Source organism: Scomber japonicus, chromosome 3 (assembly GCF_027409825.1).
Source record: "Scomber japonicus isolate fScoJap1 chromosome 3, fScoJap1.pri, whole genome shotgun sequence".
NCBI classification, from domain to species: domain Eukaryota; kingdom Metazoa; phylum Chordata; class Actinopteri; order Scombriformes; family Scombridae; genus Scomber; species Scomber japonicus.
In genome coordinates, this window is record NC_070580.1 from 11,739,455 (window position 1) to 11,759,271 (window position 19,817).

The 19,817-nt window shown below is 46.0% G+C and overlaps 1 protein-coding gene across 3 annotated transcripts in view; it reads left to right on the plus strand.

Annotated features, from left to right (window-relative positions):
- Positions 1–19,817, plus strand: part of arhgap46a (Rho GTPase activating protein 46a) — a 32,548-nt gene that overhangs the window by 7,853 nt on the left and 4,878 nt on the right. For 2 of the 3 annotated variants that reach the window (XM_053315761.1, XM_053315762.1), the window contains exons 2-5: positions 4,172–4,678; positions 14,110–15,547; positions 18,583–19,249; positions 19,518–19,610. In XM_053315761.1, coding sequence (XP_053171736.1) covers positions 4,172–4,678; positions 14,110–15,547; positions 18,583–19,249; positions 19,518–19,610 — 2,705 coding nt within the window. The remainder of the gene's footprint in view (positions 1–4,171; positions 4,679–14,109; positions 15,548–18,582; positions 19,250–19,517; positions 19,611–19,817) is intronic. The other variant, XM_053315763.1, reaches the window with a different exon arrangement.

Consider the following 19,817-nt stretch of genomic DNA (forward strand, 5'->3'; position numbering starts at 1 on the left):
CCAGATTTCATCCGCAAATTTCTGAATCGTTCAAAGCTGCTGACAGTTTTTTGACACAGAACTGTCATCAGGCGAATGATAAATCCCTGCTGCGTTAACAGGAGTTCAGTTATGTTGAAGTCAGTGAATGAAAAATTGAAGCCTAATTTTAGGTAGTGATTCAGATGGACAAATAGGTCCCGTGAAAAAATACGGCTTTTGGAGTCCGCTAAAAGGGGAACTTTGCTGATTTTCAAACAATAGTGTCTGTCGTATATGCAAATGAGCAGTTTAACTTACTTCCATGTTGCCTCCACCCAGGTCTCCCTGCTCATTTGTGACATGGAACTCGTCATCTGGAGGACTTTGGTGATCTGTCTTAGACTACAAGCTACATTTCCACATTTTCTGTAGTAGGGCCTTCAAGGACTTAAAAGTGCAGGTCTTATAGGGAAAAGCAGACACTAGAATATCATACTATTAAATACTTTAAAATATCAGTATTATTTGGAAGAAAACTAGTTTAATGACACAAGGCTGAATATCACACTGTGGAGTCAGAAACAACAGAGTCTGGACAGAATATTATATTAATATAATAATAGAATATTAATATTAGAGACTTTTCCAACCCTGAATACAAGCTTTGACCACAGTCCTGTCCAGCTTGTCATCGTTCAAAACAGGTAAAATAAACCATGTTTGCTTCCGCATCATTTCAGTACATCAAGACACAATGAGGTTACATGTTTTGTAAATGAAAAAAAGACATAATGCTGCACTAAATGAGTTTTTAGTGCTTATTTGATTGTGAATGCAGTAGAGTCAGTCTAATTGGATGAGATGCTTGCAATGCATTCTGGTTGTTGTAGGATTCCCCTTTAAGAGCAGTATAGGGGCGTCGTTTTCACTTCTCTATTGTCATAAGGCACAAATTTCCGAGGTAATTTCACACTTCTATTACACAGGTGACCTAGTTTTAAGAAATGATCGTATTCACAGCTATGAATTTCTCCTTTTAATATTGCTGAAAATATTCCATGTTTTAAGCCAACTAGTCCACATATCATTTTTCAACTCTCTGTGTTCACATGTTTATTGAAGGCAGTAAAGTGCTAGTTTCAGACCACACAAACCCCTAACATGGACCTCTGGCAAACAAGCCTGCTTCAATTAGATTGAGTTTTCCCAGAGGTAAATCAGGTGCTGTGTCCTTCGGTCATAGGACTGTGTGTGCGTGCGAGTGTGCAATAAGTTAATTTTAGATCAATATAAAACATTTCTGTTGGAGTTAAACTTCGCTGAGCTGGTGCAGACTACATTCCAAACCATTTATGAACATTTGCAGGATGAGGCCGGCTGCCTCGGTTGTTTGGAGTGCTGCTCTATACTTTAATGCCTCCTGCTCTTGTCAGTGAGAGAAAAGCTGAGCAGGCTCGTTTGCATGGCATTACAGACTGTAATGTCTCACCAGGAATTAATAACAACCTGAATGCTGCTCGGTTCAGTTTCCACCTCGGGCAATGGCAACACTTTTTTATCTAATTTTGAGAATCGAGGACATTTCATTATAGCACAAATTAATCTTTTTTTATTTTCAGTGTAGAAAAAGTGTGTTGGCTGGCAAAATCCTGAAGAAGACATGTCCCATTGTATGAGACCAACCTGTATAATGGACATCTCTTATGTTGCTTGAGTATTCCCAACAGTGATATTTCAGGATCTTCAGAACCTGAACACCGGTCCGTCTTCCTGCTTATCTGCTTGTGTCAACAGTGCCCAGCAGGCTCGCTCTCAGCCCCTAAACTGCTGTTTATTTACCCAGAGGGAAGAGTCCTTATGCAACCACTACACCCCATACTGCTAAACTCGTCAGCTTTGGCCTCCACAGTTGACCCTCAAACACTGGTTTCCTGTTAGGGTGTTCAGGACACAATCCAACATGTCTGTGCTGGTTTCCCCCAGTCTCATCACTGCTGAGGAATTTGGGGATATTAAAAAAAAATACCTTCTTTGTTTATCATTGTAATCCATAAGGGATTAATTTGAATTCAGATACAAACACTGCATTTATAAAGATTGATGACAAACAGGGCTGAATAACAAGGAATGCAGCGTGGAGGGATCAGTTTCTTTGCTGTGGGAACGCCTCTTTCGGAGGCCGGGAGAAGTAAAAGGATGAAGGCTGTGGTATGTGTGGGGTGGTATTGACTGTTTGGCCTCTGCTTTGAATGCCCCCCATTATTCGTAAGACTTCCCACCCATGAAGTGCTGCGAGCTTAATCAGTCTGAAAGTCTTCTTCTTATAGTTGGGCCTCATTGTGGATCCGTCTCTCATTACTTTGCTAGATTGAATTTTTGACACTTAGATACATTTTCTTCTCCCAATTTCCCCCTCTCTCTCATCTTCTTGTAATTCCAGGTGGGTTAAAAAGACAGTATAAAAAAACAGCTTACACATTGAGTCCACTAAGGTCAGGGCTGCTTGCCTAGCGTGAGAGATTGGACCAGATGGCCTCCCAGCATAGAGCACTGGGACACATGGGTAGACAGTATGTGGAAGGCTCCTATATCCTCTCCATGCTCTTTCTATGTTTACCTAGCTGTGAAATCGGCCTATGGAGTCAGGCGCTGGTTCAGAGCACATAACACAGATACAGGTTAATACTTTATAATTGATGAACAGTCGCATCAAAGTTACTCGAGCTCTGCTGTTAAAACGGAAAACAGCTGTCGTTCCCAGTGAGTCGTAGCCAATAGGGTGACATTGTAACCCTGGCAGACCCGACTGGCACCGACACTCCTCTCTGTCTATTTCTGAGGCCCGGGGGGGAGCTGCACACACACTGGGTTGGTCTGGCAGGCACGTGAGGAAAGAAAGTGGGTATATGGTGGACTTTGTAGGACACATTATTCAGGCTAAGCTTCATGCCTCCTCTGATCATCACAGGTAGCCTGGACTGTGAGCTTGTACCGCAAACAACCGTGATGGGGAGAAGAAAAGCGTTTCTGTCCTTTTGAGGGCTGGGAAAAGGTCCAAACCTGTGGCAGATTCTTGTGACACTAATTCCTCCTCCATGGGTGTTTTTTTTTTCTTTCAAAGATACTAAGCTATAGTTGGATGGGGTACTAAAGAAGAGAAGGGACCTAGCCTCGCCAGGACCCTCAAGTGGTCATTACAAGAGATGAGAAGAGAAGAGAAGAGAAGGGGCGTTGTGATTTATTGGATATTTTTGAGTCTCTCCTCTGGCCCGGATCGAGACATCCACTGGGATGCTGAGCCTGGGGATAGGACTCTCGCTGGCTGTTAGCAGTATCCCTGTTCCCACATGGATTTGCTGGCACAGTTCAGGCCTGCATTAGGGAACTAGATCAAAGAAGACATAATGGAGCCCACTGAAAGGGTAGCATGACCTGGATATACCCACAAACTGCAGTCCTTGCTTGTTTGTCAAATTTATTGACCCTTATTTGATGTAGGTAGCTACAGCACATGCCCATAACAGCGGGTGATATCACTGCCACACACTTAGTTTAACACAGATAGCGTCCTATAATTTCTCAGAAATTCAGTTCATGGTCTAATTGTGTGTAATTGGTCGTCCCTCTTATCTGTTTGCCTGTGTACTTTTCTGCAAACTGGGTTTCTCTGTATTCCTCTCTCTCTCTGCCTCGTTCTCTCTTTTGCGCCCCCCCCTCCCATCTGTCTCTTTTTTTTTTTGTTGTTGTCTATGTGTATTGTGCTGAGCTGGCTGTTGCCACTCTGTGAATGTAGTGAAGCTTAGTGGTTTTTTTGTGTATTAGTGGCACTCGCAGCGTATGGTTCTCTTTGGGCCCCGCTGACACCATGCCCGGTATCTCACTGAGCGTGTCCACCTGTCTCCTTATCCGGGAAACACACCGTCACTCCTGCGCGTCTGTTGCCAATCGAAGAGATGACATCACTCCAAACACACACACACACACACATACAGATGGATACATGTAGGGGACACAAACATTGACACTCTCTCCATATGGGCAAGTGGGCATTTTTGAGCCTCTCAGTCTGTCAAACAGTGTGGGTTGTTTACTGCTTGTCGAGTTGATGAGTACTCAGGCGTGACTGTTTCGTCAAATCCTGTTGGTGAACCTGTTACCATTTTTAGCTGTAAAAAAAATTTACCCTTTGTCTTTGTTTCTTCTCTTTCAGCTCAGATTGGGTGGAGATCTTGGAGCCACGCTCCCGTGAGCGTATGTATGTGAACTTGACCACTGGTGAGTGCGGCTGGGAACCCCCTATAGGTGCTCCGGTCCGTCAGGCAGACGGCAACCAGTGGTGGGAGCTATTCGACCCTCAAAGTGGCCGCTTCTACTACTACAACTCCACCGGGCGCCGCACAGTCTGGCACCGACCCCAGGGAGCCGATATAGTACCACTCTCCCAGCTCCAGGCCATGAAGCGCTGCAGCGAGGCCAAACGGGCGGGAGGCGGCGGGGACAGGCACCACCATGGGACCACGGGGAGTATCAGCAGTGTGGGGAGCCAGGGACGCTGCACCCCTCTGCCCGAGCAGGAGGGAGACAGTCCTCTTCCCAGACCCTTGGAGACTAGTGAGGTGCCTGCCAACCCAGAGCTGGACCCAGCAGTGGACAGCAGATCGCAGGGAGATGGAAGCAGCACTGAACACAGCACAGATGGCAGCAAAGAACCGCAGAGGTAAGCCTGCAGTAGCCTCTATAGTAAGTCTGGAAAGGGAATCGTGCTTAATCATTAGTGGATCATATTACCAGGAGAAAAGTGGGGAAATGTGATAGTCATCGCAGCATGTGGTAGTGAGTCGTAATGACTTTCAAATGCTTCTGCTATGAGAACTTGTAGGATTATTTTGACTTTTGACCAGTCAAGCTGCTCTCAAACTGCGTTTCTATTTTCATTCTCACTTATCTGAACATTCCATATGTCCCATGTTTCCATACAATTGGCTGTGAACCATGCTCGGCCATTTCAGCAAATCGTTACCAAATGGGGAGAATGGTCAGCTATATTGCAGAGCACAACATCCCCCCCTCACGCTAGGGTTTCTGGTGCAAAATAGCCCCTTAACAGTAAGTCATTCAAAGACCCCATCATGTGCTTGGCGTTGCGGCCTCGTCCAAACCACCGTCTCTTCCCTCCAAGCCAGATTCCAGACATGCCACTTCTGTTTCCCCTGGCAAAGGGCCACTGAGGCCGACTTAGTGTCCTTCTGTGTGCTCACCGCCATCCTGCTCTGCTCTGCTCCAATGCTCATTTCATTTTCCTAAAACAAATCTAGGCCCCAGGCCATCAAAGACTGTAACGCCTCTTATGGGTGAGAGCTTTAAATGTGCATGCATGAGAGGCATGTGAGAGAGTGTTGTCTGTGGTTTAATAACAAGCAGAACCGCTACATTCCAGCCGCCTATAAACAAGGAGAACCCTGCTGGTTTTCGGAGGCTCCGCCATGGCGACTCTGGATCTCCGGTTCCTCCTGGTTCTTCTTGTACCTCACCTTGACCATTGGGAGGTCTCCCCTCTGACCCTTCGGCCCTTTGGGATTAGGAAAAGATGGAGGAGGAACTAATTGGTCAGCCATGGCTGTTGAATGATACCACTGTGGGACTTGCATTGCCTCTGGTGTGTGTGGGGAGTGTTAAACCTTCCCAGAGGGTCCCACTCTACCCCAGTGACTCAACCTTTCCCAGAGCCTTTTCTGTCTCCCCTTAAAACAATGACCAGCTGTGTTCCTCAGAGGAAGGTTGACAAATCTTTAGCCAACATGGGCTTGATATCCCCCTCAGCCATATGGCCCTTCACATGCTCACCAGGCTCCATCTCTTAGCAGGTATAAAAACCACCACAAAATGCACAGAGAGGCTGGAATGTGACAGCTCAAAATGGATGTAAACAAACTGTGGGACATGCTTGTCTTCAATCAGTGGGCCATCTTATTGTTAATGACAAGGATAGATGGGATAAGAGCAAGAGAGAAAGTTTAAAAGAAGTGGAGTGGTCACAGTGGTTTGAGGTTAGCTAATTATTCTGTCCCACCCTTAACGGAGGAGTGTTGGGGGCTTTCATGAGTATACAGTCCTCTTCCTCTTTTTTTAGATCACGCAATATCCGGTCCTAATGTTTTCAGCTTCATAACATATTTCAGTGCTGAAATGTCTTCAGTGTTTGGTGTGAATGTCTCAGCTATTTTAGACATGTCCTAACCTGTTCTTTTTGCTTTGCTTTTTTTTTCTCTGTGAAATTTCTGGAGATGAAATGTTATTAACTTCTGACCTTCTGAAAAACAATGCTGTTCTTTGTGGAGATGGGACAGTCCCACTTCATCCAACACCAGTTTCCTTTTGTTTATGCGCCAATAATACATCTGTTCATAATAGATAGAAGAGTTTCCAAAGCTCCACACAACACACCCTGTGTGTTATTCTAAGCACTGGTTGGTTAATGCAGCGTCCCTTCTGTCTGTCTCTCCCTCGCTTTGTAATGCTCATATCTGTATTTGTCTACGTTCACACTTATAGGAAGTGTAGACATATGAGCATGCTTGCGTGCCAAATCTGTTACTCATTGGCCAAGTCTTATCACATGTCCTGGGAATTTCTGGGTACTTTGAGCCTGTGGAGCTCATCAGGGAAGTACCGTGGTCTCCAGGGGTAAACATGTCAGTCACATTTGGTTATGGGCACCAGAAACAGGCAAACTGATCTCTTTTCCATGATGTACGAAATCAAAGGCGTTACAGATCATCTGGCTTATAACATCTGCCTTGAATTTCACCCACCTTTCATCGCATGCGCGTCTGCGTTGTACCAGGTAACATCTGTATGGGATTTCACCGCAGATAGTGTTGTGATGATTCACTGTGTGTGGGCTCCTTTCCAGTCAACTTACAGAAGACCTGCTGAGGAGAAGTAGATGTTAAAAGTCTGCTGAGGACACATGACAGCATGGTGTAAGACAACCCAGAAGTGACCCACAGTGGTTCACATCACGGTCACACTACTCTTTTTTTTTTTTCTTCTTTTTTATTTTGTGAGCTGGCCTGGGGGCGTATAAAGGACCACAAAACGAACAAAGGCTCTCACTTAAAACTAGTTGCCCCCCCCCTCCCCGGTTAACTGAGAGCTTTCTCTAAGCAGGAAGTCTAGGTATACTGGAAGGACAAGAACACCAAATGACTTGTATGTGCCCTCTCATTTAGCCCTGTAATGACATAGCAGTGTCCCAGCATTCAATCTGAGGCAGTCACGCTGAGATTAGACACTTAAAACTCGCCTGTCCTGATTGTTACCTAACTTTGGACTCCTTTTTTAAAAAGACTCAAGAGTGTACACACATGTGGCTGTATCAGTAACTATGGTAACTCAGTTCTGTGTGGGTTGTTGTGTTGTTTATTTGTGTGTGCGCTTAAACTAAAGTTGCATCAGCATCTACATATTACAGAGGAGCCTAAATAGCTGGTTTTAAATGAATGTGTGAGGAGTTTAGTTATAGACATGTTGGGTTTAATTTGAGTCTGAAGCATTTTCAAGTTTAAATATAGAAACTTCCACTTAATGTTGCCAATACCTGAAGAAACAAACAAGTAAAAACAGAACTGGAAGCATTTTATTTTACCGTCTCTTTCAGTATCTGTTTTGAGGGAAGTTTTTAAGGGAATTTTCGAAATAAACCGTATGCATGAAAACAAAAGTATAAAAAAGCCAAAATAACTTATCACAACCACAAGCGGTACACAGAGTTCATTTTTACTAATGCTAGATTTGTAAAGATTTATCCCAACATTGAGCCGTTCTGCCCTCGACGTAGGGGCCAGCCAGCGGACTTTCTGCACATGTTCTGGCTGTGTCTGAATCTCTCCACCTCCTCAGATAAGTATTTTTTTAAAGCTTTTTAGAGAGATGTTTGAAATCCAATTTGACCCTGACCCAGTCCGTGCCCTCTTTGGTTTAACTTGAAAGAAATCCCGTGCTCTCTTTCTAAATGAAGCCTATGTGGTCAGAGCTTTCACTACACTCCCTTCAAGACGTTTGATCCCTTTAAAATGGAAGCAGCACGATCCTCCGACCTTTTTTTCATCGGGGTCAAAGACGTTCTGTATTTCATAAAGCTAAAAAAAATTAAATAAACACTAAAAGGTCGTCTCAAACCTTTTGTTAAAATACGGAGGCCCTTTGTGGACTTTTATGATTCCCTACTTGAACCCCTTAAAGAGGCGGGTGGAACCAATAAATGTCCTATTACAGTAGCGAACATACCCACCCACTCCTCCTCCTCCCTTTTTTTTTCTCTTTTCCGTCTTCCTTTTGTGTGAGTGATTAATTTTTATTACTTGATTTATCTTTTTACATTGTTCCCTCCTTCACCTAAATGTACTCTATAACCCCGTGAATGGGTGGGTTGGTGAGTAAGATGGTAGGCATGAGAAAGTGGAATTCAATTTGTCAACATATTTGATTAACAGCGCTTCTTGAATTTGCGGGATGAGCTGGTGAGTTGAAGTCAAACATACACATACATGTCTTTTTATCTTGAAAAGGTTGAAAAATCATATAATAAAAATAAAATGTGTTTTATAAAGAAAAGAATAAAGAAAAGCCAAAAACATAACAAGCTTCCCCCTCTTGTGTTTGTCTGGCTGTGAGTCATGGAGGAGAAATCACCAGTCGGTTTATTTAGGAAACGAGGGGGTGTCTTATGGGGTAGATAAAGTTTTAAAGTTCTTAATGAGTCACACATTGTCTGCATGTTTACAGCGAGAACACGAGCCTTTCATGCTTTTCATCTCCCGCCACTCTGAGGACGTAGCCACAACATTTTTACGCACACTGGAGAGACTTGTTTTATCTCTTCACTCCTGGTGTGGTAAGCTCATTTTTCAGCTCTTTTTCCAGATGTTTTTTTTTTTTCTCTTTTTTTTTTTTTTTTTTTAAAGTCTGCCTATTATAATGAATTTTTTTTTTTCCTGTGTGAAAAAGTTGCACTTTGAACTCCAGATCCTGTTATGTGCATGAACGCTTTGGTCTAGTTAGCAGTGACAACGTCCTGATTTAGTTTTTTATCTCTGTGCTGTTTCTCTACGTCTTCCATGTTTCTCTCTCTCTCTCTCTCTCTCTCGTAAATGCAAAGTTTATGACATTCTCAAAAACTGGATTACAGAGTTACCATTTTATGTGTCTCACTGAAGCAGTGTATCCAAAACCTCTTTTGTTTCTTTTTTTTGTTTGTTTTTTTTAGATATCCTTGAAACACTGCTTTTACAGTTTAACTTCTCTCTCTGTACTGCGGTGTAGTGGAATATCTCCAGCGGTTCTGCATGTGAGCTGGCCTGAGGTGCTGCTCAGCTGACATGCAGCGGGCACAGATGGTGTTTTTCAGGGTGCTTTCACTCCCATTCATTTCTAATAGGACATTATTATTTACTATCATTGCTGCTGTTTTTTTTTTTTGTCTCTTAGACTTGAGACCAGAATAGATTTGGGGCGTGTATAAAGAGGATGCAGTTTTGATCATGTCATCTCTAACAGTGTGCTATAATGGGATCTGTCCTCACACAAAAAAAAAACACATGCAGATACAGTTTCAAATTCCAGGGACGGATCTCTTTGGAATCCGCTTGGGTTCGGTCTCATCCTATCCCTTCAAAATCATCCCACTGGCCGTCCCCTGGCCCAACCCGGCACTCCTCACAGGGTCGTGCTGCAGGAGCCATGGACGCGCACAGCTGGTAGACATCTTGGCTCAGAGAAGGGAGGTGCGTCAGTTCAGCTGTTGTGGGCCAGCTGGCTCTCTGGAGGTGTTTTACAGGAAGTAGGAGGCTACCAGCTTTGCCTCAAGTCCAAAATGTTATTTTTTCGCTTCTGCTTGATATTTTTATGACAGTTTGTTCAAAACTAAAAAAGAAAAAATTCTCCTTAAGCGGGAAGAAAAAGCTTTGAACATCGTCGACATGGATCCGACATTGTCCTCAGCGAATCCTCTTTGTCTTTTCAGTTTCCTTCCTCTACGCAGATCTCAGTGATCTCATTGGTCTGTACTCTGAGGTGTTTGTGTAGCAGAAGCTTGGCCTATGCAACCTCATTTCCTCTTCCTGTCCAACCAATGTTAATAATAACCCCTGTTTTTCAGACCCCACTATTCCCAGGAGGTATATTTAAGAATTTCCAAATCCATATCTCTATCCGCTGAGGTGACTCAGCTGATGGCTTTTCCAACAGCACTTATTCCAGGCAGGAAAGAAAGAGAACATCTGTTCACAACATAGTATATTTAGGTGGTTACGGAGACAAACTCACCACAGGGATACTCAGAACAGTGACAGAGGCATCTGGGACTGTGTTTGTGGATGCGAGACACCAGAACTGCCAAGACTAATTGAAATTTGCTGACCGTTAAGTTGATTTGCTGCCTCAGAGGCCAATCAGATTACCCCGTTGGTTTCCAAAGGGCCTCTAACTTCATTTTATCTCACATTTCTCTGTCCTATCTTTCCTAAGGGTCTCACATGTTTGTTCCAGGCCCTGAATGAAGGGGTTTGTAAGTGCATATGGGCGTATCGTAGGTGTGTGGCACGCACATGTGCCGTGTGTGTCTGTTTATGCGTGCTTGAGAAATAGTCATAATAGTCAAAATGGACATAATCTCTGTGCAAACAGCAGAAGAGCTTTAAAAAATCTGGAAAGAGTTTTTACACTCCCAGTGGTAATTATCATGTCTTTTTTACTTCTGTGATGAATTACTGTGGATAATCCTCTCCTTCAGCTAACATTCAGCAAACACTTGACAGGCGAGCTACTAGCAGGCAACACACCCTTTCTAAACAACTTTCATTATGGTTGGAATAAAGTCTAGGCCTGTTCAGCATTACGCAAGAGACTGAGGTTGAAGATGACTCTTTCAGGTTCAGCCTCTGTCACCCCCCCCCTCACCCCCCACCTTGCTCTCCTTTGCTGTCGTTTAGGGAGGCGTCTCCGTGACAATGGCACAGCCATGCATTGTATGAGGTTCCCCACACTGCCACAGAGGCCCCTGAATGAGCTCTGAGGAATTCCAGCCTTCCCGCTCATTCCCTTGCTGCACTCTCCCACGACTAATCCCCACTCCTTCTCATTTACACATGCTCACACCCTCCTTCTCTTGTCTGTCTGCCCCCCCCACCCTCCATCTAGTGGTCTCCCCACTTTTAGGCCTGTTGTGTTTTCTCACCATTGTGCTGTTCTTGTCTCTCTTTCTGGTTCAGGGTTTGTAATCATACTTTATTTGGTTGACCTGGGGTTTACTGATATGCAAGTGTTGTTCTAGCTGTGTAATGGGTTTAGAGGCTTTGGACAGAGATCGAAGACACTGTACAGCCTTACTGTTAGATTTGGCCACTGGCCCCCATGTGATCGTGATGATCATCACACCAAACTCCCTGCTAGCACAGTGTGTCAGTGCCCCTTTACTGAGCCTGACTGGGACAATGGCAGACAAACAGTAGAGACTAAGCCTAACCAAAATCCCTCTCTCCCAACACTGAGACCCGGACATAGCAGGGTGCTCCTCACGGGCATATGAATATGGTCAGTTTCAGTCCCTGAAGAATAGTCTGTCTCCTGTTGCTACTGAATATATTATAAGACATGCTTTTTACTGTTTGTATGGATAGGCAGGAGTAATAAAAAGGATGTCCATTTTCAGGAGACCGTTGTGTTTTTTGGCTGTGAAGATGAAGCGGCATCTTGGTTCCAAGGAGATAGAATTTCCCGTGTATAAAGTCAAACAAATTATAAAGTAATACGATAAATAGAATTAAGTTTAAGCTCATATTTCCGCCCTCTGTGTAGTGTGTGAACATTACATTAGGCATTTCCTGTTTGTGTTACATACGGGGAAACCCTCTCTCTCTCTCTCTCTCTCTCCAAACCTCCAAAGGACCTCCTTGGACAGGAAGTGATGGTCACTGCTCTTTCAGGGTCAGTCCTCATAAAGTACGTCACCCACCCACTGAGAACACAGAGGACAGATTCTTTTTTTTTTTAATTTTTGTTTCCTTACAGTTGGCCATTACACGAACCCCAGCGATTGTTTAAGTGTGAGCAACTGGGTTTGATCTTTTTGTAGATAATGAGAGCGGGAATTTGATTATTGTGGTTGAATGTGTGAGGTCCGCTCTGTTCTTTGGCCGCCCAATTACGAGAAATAAAAGGGTCTCGATGTATCACGCGTGTGTGTGAACCGTTCCTGCCGTGACAAACTGGCGCTATACGCACTCATTTGTGCGTCAACTGCAGAGGTGGGGAAAGAGTTTGTAGCTTTTCTCACTCCTACCGAGTGAGAAAATATACACCGTTTGAAAGAGCACAAACAGCGACTTCTCACACTTACAGCTGTCACCTATCAACCCATACCCCCTCCCCACCTCCTCCTCACCGCCCCATACAGTCACACTTGTTTGTAACAACTAAACAGCGGTGTGTTTTAGGTGAAGCCCATCCATCAGAGCTTCTTGTCTTCACACGTGTCTGTCTGTGTGTGTGTGTGTGTGTGTTAGGCAGTAAACCGTCTTGATTGGGGGGCCTTGGAGTCTTCCCAACAACAGTGGTTGTGGCAGACTGTCTTGGTGCTGTGCCAGGTGGCTGAGACCCAGCTGTTTATAGACGCGGCCTGGATGGTGAATCTGTGGGACCGTTTGAAGCCTGTTTACATTCAAACCGCTGAGGTGGTGTGACTCACTCTATAGTCCTGAGAGAGGGAGAGAGAGTGCTGAGCTATAGCTAAGAGGACTAAAGGAAGTTTGCCGTTGGCCTGAGGACCTCAGGGGAATTATTTCTGCATTGTTCCAGAAGAGATGTGGGGAGGAGGGGAGGGGGTCACTCCGCCTCTCTCCCTCCTCTCTCCCTCCTCCCTTTGGTCCTCTTCCTGCCGTTACAGCCCAACTCTCAACTGAATCGTAGTGCTCTTGGAAAAAGGAAAGCCTTTGAACACTAGCTGTGGCTCTGTGTTTATATTTGGATTTACAAGGACAGAAGGTGATCAGCTTTGATCTCATTAATTAACCGACTGAATGTAAAGTAGAGAAAGAGACAGAGGGCGGAGAGAGGGAAGGTAAGTCTCCTTTACCTGTTCAGAAACTTACTTACCTGTTTGACTTTGAGTAAGTACATTCAGCTTGTATTTTCTATACTGCGCCACATGTTGTCTTACTTAGGCCACTACTGTGTCACGTGTGTCATGTGTAATAATGGCAGCTTTAAACACACTGGTCAGTGTAAGAGGGTGAGATTTGTTGGTCAGTCGAGGAATGAGAAGTCCTGATTACAGGAAGAGATTACAAGGCGACGGCAGTATGGAGGGCAGCAGACCAGAGCAGTGTGACCAGATTGATGGCAGATTGTTTTTACGTCGCCGGGATTAGCAGTGCGCCATCGGGTTTGAAGTTAACTCGGTCACCCAACCAAAAGGAGAAGAATTAACCTTTGGACTCGAGTGCAGATCTTCTCAACTGTGAACCAATGCAAACTTGACTTCTCTCAGATCAACCTCTTTTTCATGTGGCCTGCTGGTTTATTGCCCAGATGTTCAGTCAGTGATTCAGATGGCAGACTGTTATGCCATTTGATAGTCATATGTAGATGAAAGCACCATCAGCTACTTCACAGATCCTGCCAACAAAGGTATAACATTACCCAATGTGTATTCTCCAGATTACAAGACATACATGTTAGAAAGAACTGTGGACGGGTGTCACTGAGAAGTGTTCAGTGGCTCAGTATTTTTAGGCACTTTGTTCACACAACACACACTGGAGTCATTGTCTCATGGGTTTGACAAGGCTATTATGACTGCCGGACTAAAAATGGAGTGAAGTTTTTGGAGGTCAGCGAAATGTTTAGAGAAGAATTTGTGGATTGCTGCTGATTTTTCCCAGCCCTGTCAGCCTGGAATTTTCTGAAATGGATGAAATGTAGCGTCTGGCTTCATGCCAGCACTTGATTGCATATGATGATAGTGTGTTTATAGCACTGTTGACTTTTCAGGGTGCTGTATGTTGAATATGTATGCCTTTATTTTTATTTCTATATTTACCATTTCTTTGACTGACATCTGTTTGTTCTCCGTGTCTTCTGTTCCCTCAGGGATGCCTCTCAAAGATGGCAGCCCACTCCTGGTTCTAAGGCAGCCATGTTGGTGAAGGTGAACAGCATGAGCCGTAATCAGCCCAGCCCATCTTTGCAGCAGCAGCAGCAGCACCTCCAGCACAGTGCACACGGCAAAGCCAACACCTTCACTCTGCACCCAACCAGCAGTAAGGCCCAAGGAGGACACGTAAGCTCCAACCAGGGATATAAAACGGCCCCTTCTGGCAAAATGTCAGCTGATACACGCCAAGCCCATCACCTGAGAAAAGCCAGCAATGGCAGCTTCTGTTTGGTGTCTTCAGAAAGTGGCCATCCCAGTCCACTCCTGCACAGGTCACAGACCAGCACACCGCGCCCCGTCTCCCCCCAGTATGGTTGCACTGCCCCGATCTATGACGAGCCAGTTTCAGAGTGTCCCATATATGACGAACCCCCGATTGACATGGAGGTAGAGGGTGCGCACCTGTACAACGGGCAACCTCTGTCTCGCCTGACGCCCACCCATAGCCTCCAGAAACCAAGACACCTCCAGCACCCTGGCTCATCTCATCCAGGGTCCAGACACAGGAGGAATCCTTCTGCCTCTGACTATAGCCCAGCTGGTCTGGAGTGCATCAAGCACATGGTCAATGTGGACCCCAAGCTCCTATCCAGCTCCCCAGCATCCACACGTGCCCCGTCCCCTACCTCCAGGCAGGACCCAGTCTTGACCCAGCCTCAGCCACATCCCCAGTCCCACGCTCACTCTTTGCCCCCAGCTCGAGGCCAGTTGAGGGACAGAGAGGCGGGGACCCCGGGGCCAAGTACACTGGACAAGAAGCAAAGCTGGCGGGTGCTGGAGGCCACTGTCCAGCGAGCCATGGAGGCGAGGCACAGTAGACAGAGCAGCCAGGCCTCGCAGGACTTCCCCTCCTCAACTCCACAGGCTACAGCAAACTATCAAGACTCTGGTTACTCCACTGGCCCCTCTCCAAGTCTGAGGAGAAAGAGCAGGAGGAGGGTGGGAGCCAGCGGCGCTGCAGGAGGCAGGCCGGGGTCGGTAGGCAGCAGTGGAGAGCTGTGCGCCCTCAACGAAAGGCTGATGGCCGAGATGAGGGAGGTGGTGAGTCGTTCCAACACTATGAGGGAGGTGAGAGCAGGACTGGACCCAGAGATGGGAGAGAGAGTGGTCGTACCTCGGACACGCTCCCCCGCGGACTCGCTCAGGTGGTACGGAGCAGGAGGGGGGTCAGCCGGCAGGTGCTCATCACGAGAGGACCTCACCGGGACTGCCCGCTCACTGAGTAGGGCAGGTAACCATGGCAACCCTGCTCTGACCCCTCTGGAGATACCAGGGCGGCAGAAAAGGACCTATGAGAAGGTGGACACCCTGGAGATGAGCGTTAATAGCCAAGCCAGCCTGTCTTCACCAGAGACCCCAGGACCACCCTCTCAGGTAACATAACTTCCTCTGTGTGTGTGTGTGTGCCTGTGCGAGGATAGGGTCCCCAAAGCGCCAAATGGGGGTAGATTTTCCGTTCGGCAAGTAAATCTCTGAAAGCTGTCCACCACACTAGCAGGAAATGTTTATACTAAAATAGTCATGTAATAAAATATCTGGCTCACAGGAAATGACTTACGTTTGTTCCCTCAGTGTAGATACGTGAACCATATGTGTGTTTTACGTGCATCAAAACAGCAAGGCCAAGGAGCGACAGCCACAGACCTTCTCGAGCGCTCTTAATTGCGCGGCACTGTTTATAACCAGCTACTTGACATTGCAGCTCTCTGCTAAACTGTCATTGATGCCAGTCTGCTGCTAGCTACAGTATCCAACATAATAGCTTATTTTCTCATGGACTGTATTTATATAGTGCTTTTCTAGTCGTTATAACCACTCGAAGAGTTTTATATTACATGTCTCATTCACCCATTCACACACTGATGGCAGGGGCAACCACGCAGGGTGCCAACCTGCTCATCAGGAGGAAACTAACCATTCATACACCGTTGGGGTTAAGTATCTTGGGTTAAATATATATGTGACACAAAAAAGCCATTTATTATTTTAGCCGGTAGAAAAACAACAACAACATACATTTCGGACAGTGTGTGAGTGAACTCAAGTATTGCTAATAACAAAATAGCGATTGTAAGAGAAAACATCACGGCTAATCCAATATTATGATACGTTCCTGCCTGATTAAGAGCTCACACTGTGTTTGTATTATTGTGTGGTCTGTTTACCTCGGCAGGTTTGCTTGGATTCAGCTTTGTTTGGTCTAGGAGTGCTCTGATTACTGACGGCTCTCCAGATTCAGTATTAAATTAGAGAAGAATTCAGTCTCGCTGTCAAATGAGGCCAAGTCATGCCCGAATAAAGCATCTGCATATTATGGACATTTTTAGCTGATGCTTTTGTATTGCAGAGTGTGTCTAGTCCTCAGAGAGCTGGAAGTGGAAGAAAGGACAGATTGTTTGACTGTGTAGAAATAGTCCTCTTGAATGTTGGGTCAGATCATCAGAGTTTAAAAAAACCTTAGACAACAAAATTGATTTAGATATATTTTAAGTTTGCGGTGTAAAGTGCAGAGAGACACGTGGATGGACCGTGGTGGTGGCGGCTTATCTTGACGTCAAGGTTGCTTTCCAAAAGGTACACATGATCTAAGATAAAAGAGCAATTTTACTCTTAAAACAGTTATGTAAGTAGCAGCATGTGGAGCCAATTCCAAGGTCTGCTATTTCTGATCTCCAAATCCCCTTCTTGCAACAGAATCACACATCATAACTCCATACATTAGTGTTGTTTTTAGAAGTGAATCAGTCCCACACTGCACCTCTGCAACTATAATAGTGAATGTTTGAATCATCAGGGAGCTTTTGGATGAAAATAGTAAGGCTAATCTGTCTCTTTGAAAATAACATGAGGCATTTTGTGAGTAATGCCTTTTCACATTCCAATCCCGAATGCCTAAATGTCCCCAGGACGTTAGGCGGTGGGCAGGCTGGGCACTGCTGACTCTAATGGCTACAGTCCCAGCATTACCTGTCATCCTCTTACCACCATCCATCTGCCCCGCGCTGCAGGTACTGTATACTCATACGCCAGCTCTGTGCTCGGGCATCTGGGGCCCATGCCAGGCCAGAGAGATTCAGGACATGGCTCCCCTCGGTCAGGAAGGAGGGCCACTGTGGCCCATATGGCCCAGGCTTGGCAGGAAGAGGAGGAGGAGGATGGAAAGGGGAGGTAGAGTGCTACTAAAGCTTATTGATACCACTGTGGCTCTTTCATGTTAGACAACAGCCAAGGAGCAGCGAGCTGGCCTCCTAAGTCTGTCCTGGAATGTTCTGCGGGCCTGCTGTTATATCACTCACACACTCTCACAGATTAGGTCTCGCTATGTATGTGCAGCTCTACGTATACCATATTTGAACATTGTGTTCTTGCTGAAAGACCTTTTGAACTAACTTTCTTTCAAAGTACACATTTAAACTCCGAGCATTTCCACAAAGACCATGAATAATTCATATTTTTATAAGCTGAGAGTATTTTCCACTGTTTCACTGTTGTGTCCCGACACATAGCATGACTGAATAAGCACCCTGTACTGGTGCATATGTAAGCTATCTGTATAACAGTGTAATTTACTGAAAATAAAAGTTGCACCGCATTTGTCTCTTCCCCCGAGCTAAGTATGTACTTAGTTGCATTTGATCTTCTGGAGTTGACCTCTGTCGCTCATTCAAAAAAAAACAAAAAAACATCAACTTCGAACGACCGTGTAGGCCGCCTGCCAAGTGGCGAGCCTCAGATCTGCTCCATTTGATTGAGAAAACCCAAAATCTAAAGTCCAGCTTGTCTGGCACTCGTCAGCTCTGTATTACATCAGGGTCTTATTGAAAAGACATGTCAATGCGTTTTATGTTCCATTAGTAAATTTAAGCTTTGATTCTGGCTCTGGTTTCATGTTGTTCCTGGCTGCTGGCAGAGCATATCTGGGTTACTGGCGTTCTCTATTAAGGGAGGCGAGGTGCTCCTTATGATCGTAAACCCCACCGCAGGGATCACAGCAAGGTCTTGTGTGTGGAGAGTAGCTTTGGTTTTTGAAGGGGAGTGGCAGGGGTTATGGACTGTTCCGCCACTATCTGGTCACCTGCTGCTGAGGCCGGAGTACATGAGGATTTCGGGGAGACTCTTTTTCTGGCAGTTAGGAAATTTAATGTGCCGATCCTGCAACAATTTCTCCTCCAGTCCCAGCATTGCGGAGAGGAGCACAGTAGGCGGAAAAGCAGCCTGACTCTGTGTGACACAGTGAAGACTCTGCAGCTGTACACACACACACACACACACACGCATTTTGTATCTATGCTGCACTCATGCTTCTGTCCCTCTCTCTGGTCAAACTTCACCCTCCCTCCTCCTCCTCCTCCTCCTCCTCTGTGTTACTCTTCTTCTCTATCTCATGCCTGCCTCTTGTTCCCCTGCAGGCGGGCACCCTCGAGCTTCAGGCTCAGTTGGAAAGCAGGAAGAAAGGCATGGTGGACGGGCGGACCGCTTCCCTCGGCCCCCACCGACCTTCCAACCACGACAACAGAGAGGGAGGTGATGGGGCAGGAGGACGAGCGGGAGGATCCTCCTACCAGCTCTCCTACGCCACCTTGCGGCAGCCCCCGCCTCCGGACATGGGTATGGAGGATTGGGCCAGCAAGCACCTCAACATGCACACGCAGGGCCTGTTCCGGCGCCGCGTCTCCATCGCCAACATGCTGTCGTGGAACCGCGGCTCCATCAAAAAGCCCATGCTGGTCACCAGCAACCGCGCCGTCAGAAAGGAGGCCTGCGAGATGTTCAAGCTGGTGCAGGCCTACATGGGAGACAGGCCCTCACGCCTGGACCGCCGTCACAGCGCCCTGCTCATCGTCACCAAGTGCTGGGACATGCCAGGGTTGCGGGACGAGCTGTACGTGCAGCTAGTGAGGCAGACAACGGGCAACGCCACCCCCAGGAGCTTGGCGGCGGGCTGGGAGTTGATGGCGGTCAGCTTGGCCTTCTTCGCCCCCTCGCCCAAGTTCCGCTGCTACCTGGAGGGCTACATCCAGAGACACATGGAGCCCAGCAGCGACAAGAAATGTGAGTCTCAGACTGAGCAACAGGGTGGGTCACCTTTCTTTCTTCTGCACCTCCCTGAGTTTGTTGTCTGATTGTCAGCATGGTTTATGTGAGCCCAAAACATTAACAAATTAACAAATTAACCTTCATTTTCTTCTCTCCTTCCCTTTTTTTCTTGTAGAATTTAATTTAAAGGTAGTCAGATTTAAAAAAAAGCTGTGTTATTTATAAGCTCAATAAGGTGATAGGTGGCCTTGTGTTCATCTTTATGACCATCAGAAAAGTGACCTTTGCTGTCTCCTATGATTCATAGTGACCCAGTTCATACTGGAACAGCAGGAACTGAAACTGAAGAAGAATTCAAAGTCCAGAAAGAAACGGAAACAGAACACCGAGGAGGAAGAGGGTAAATCTTTTACTCATTCATTTGCTCCCAAGTCTGTTGCCCAAGATATAGTTTTAAGAACATTGGCTCTTCAGTTTGACAGAGCATAAAGTAGGTGGGAGAGAGAGAGAGTCCTAAACATGTTTTTCTACTCTCTTCAAAAGCTGTCTGGAGTCTCGAAGCAATGCGAGCCATTACAAATCAAACATATCTCTCCCTGTAGAGTGA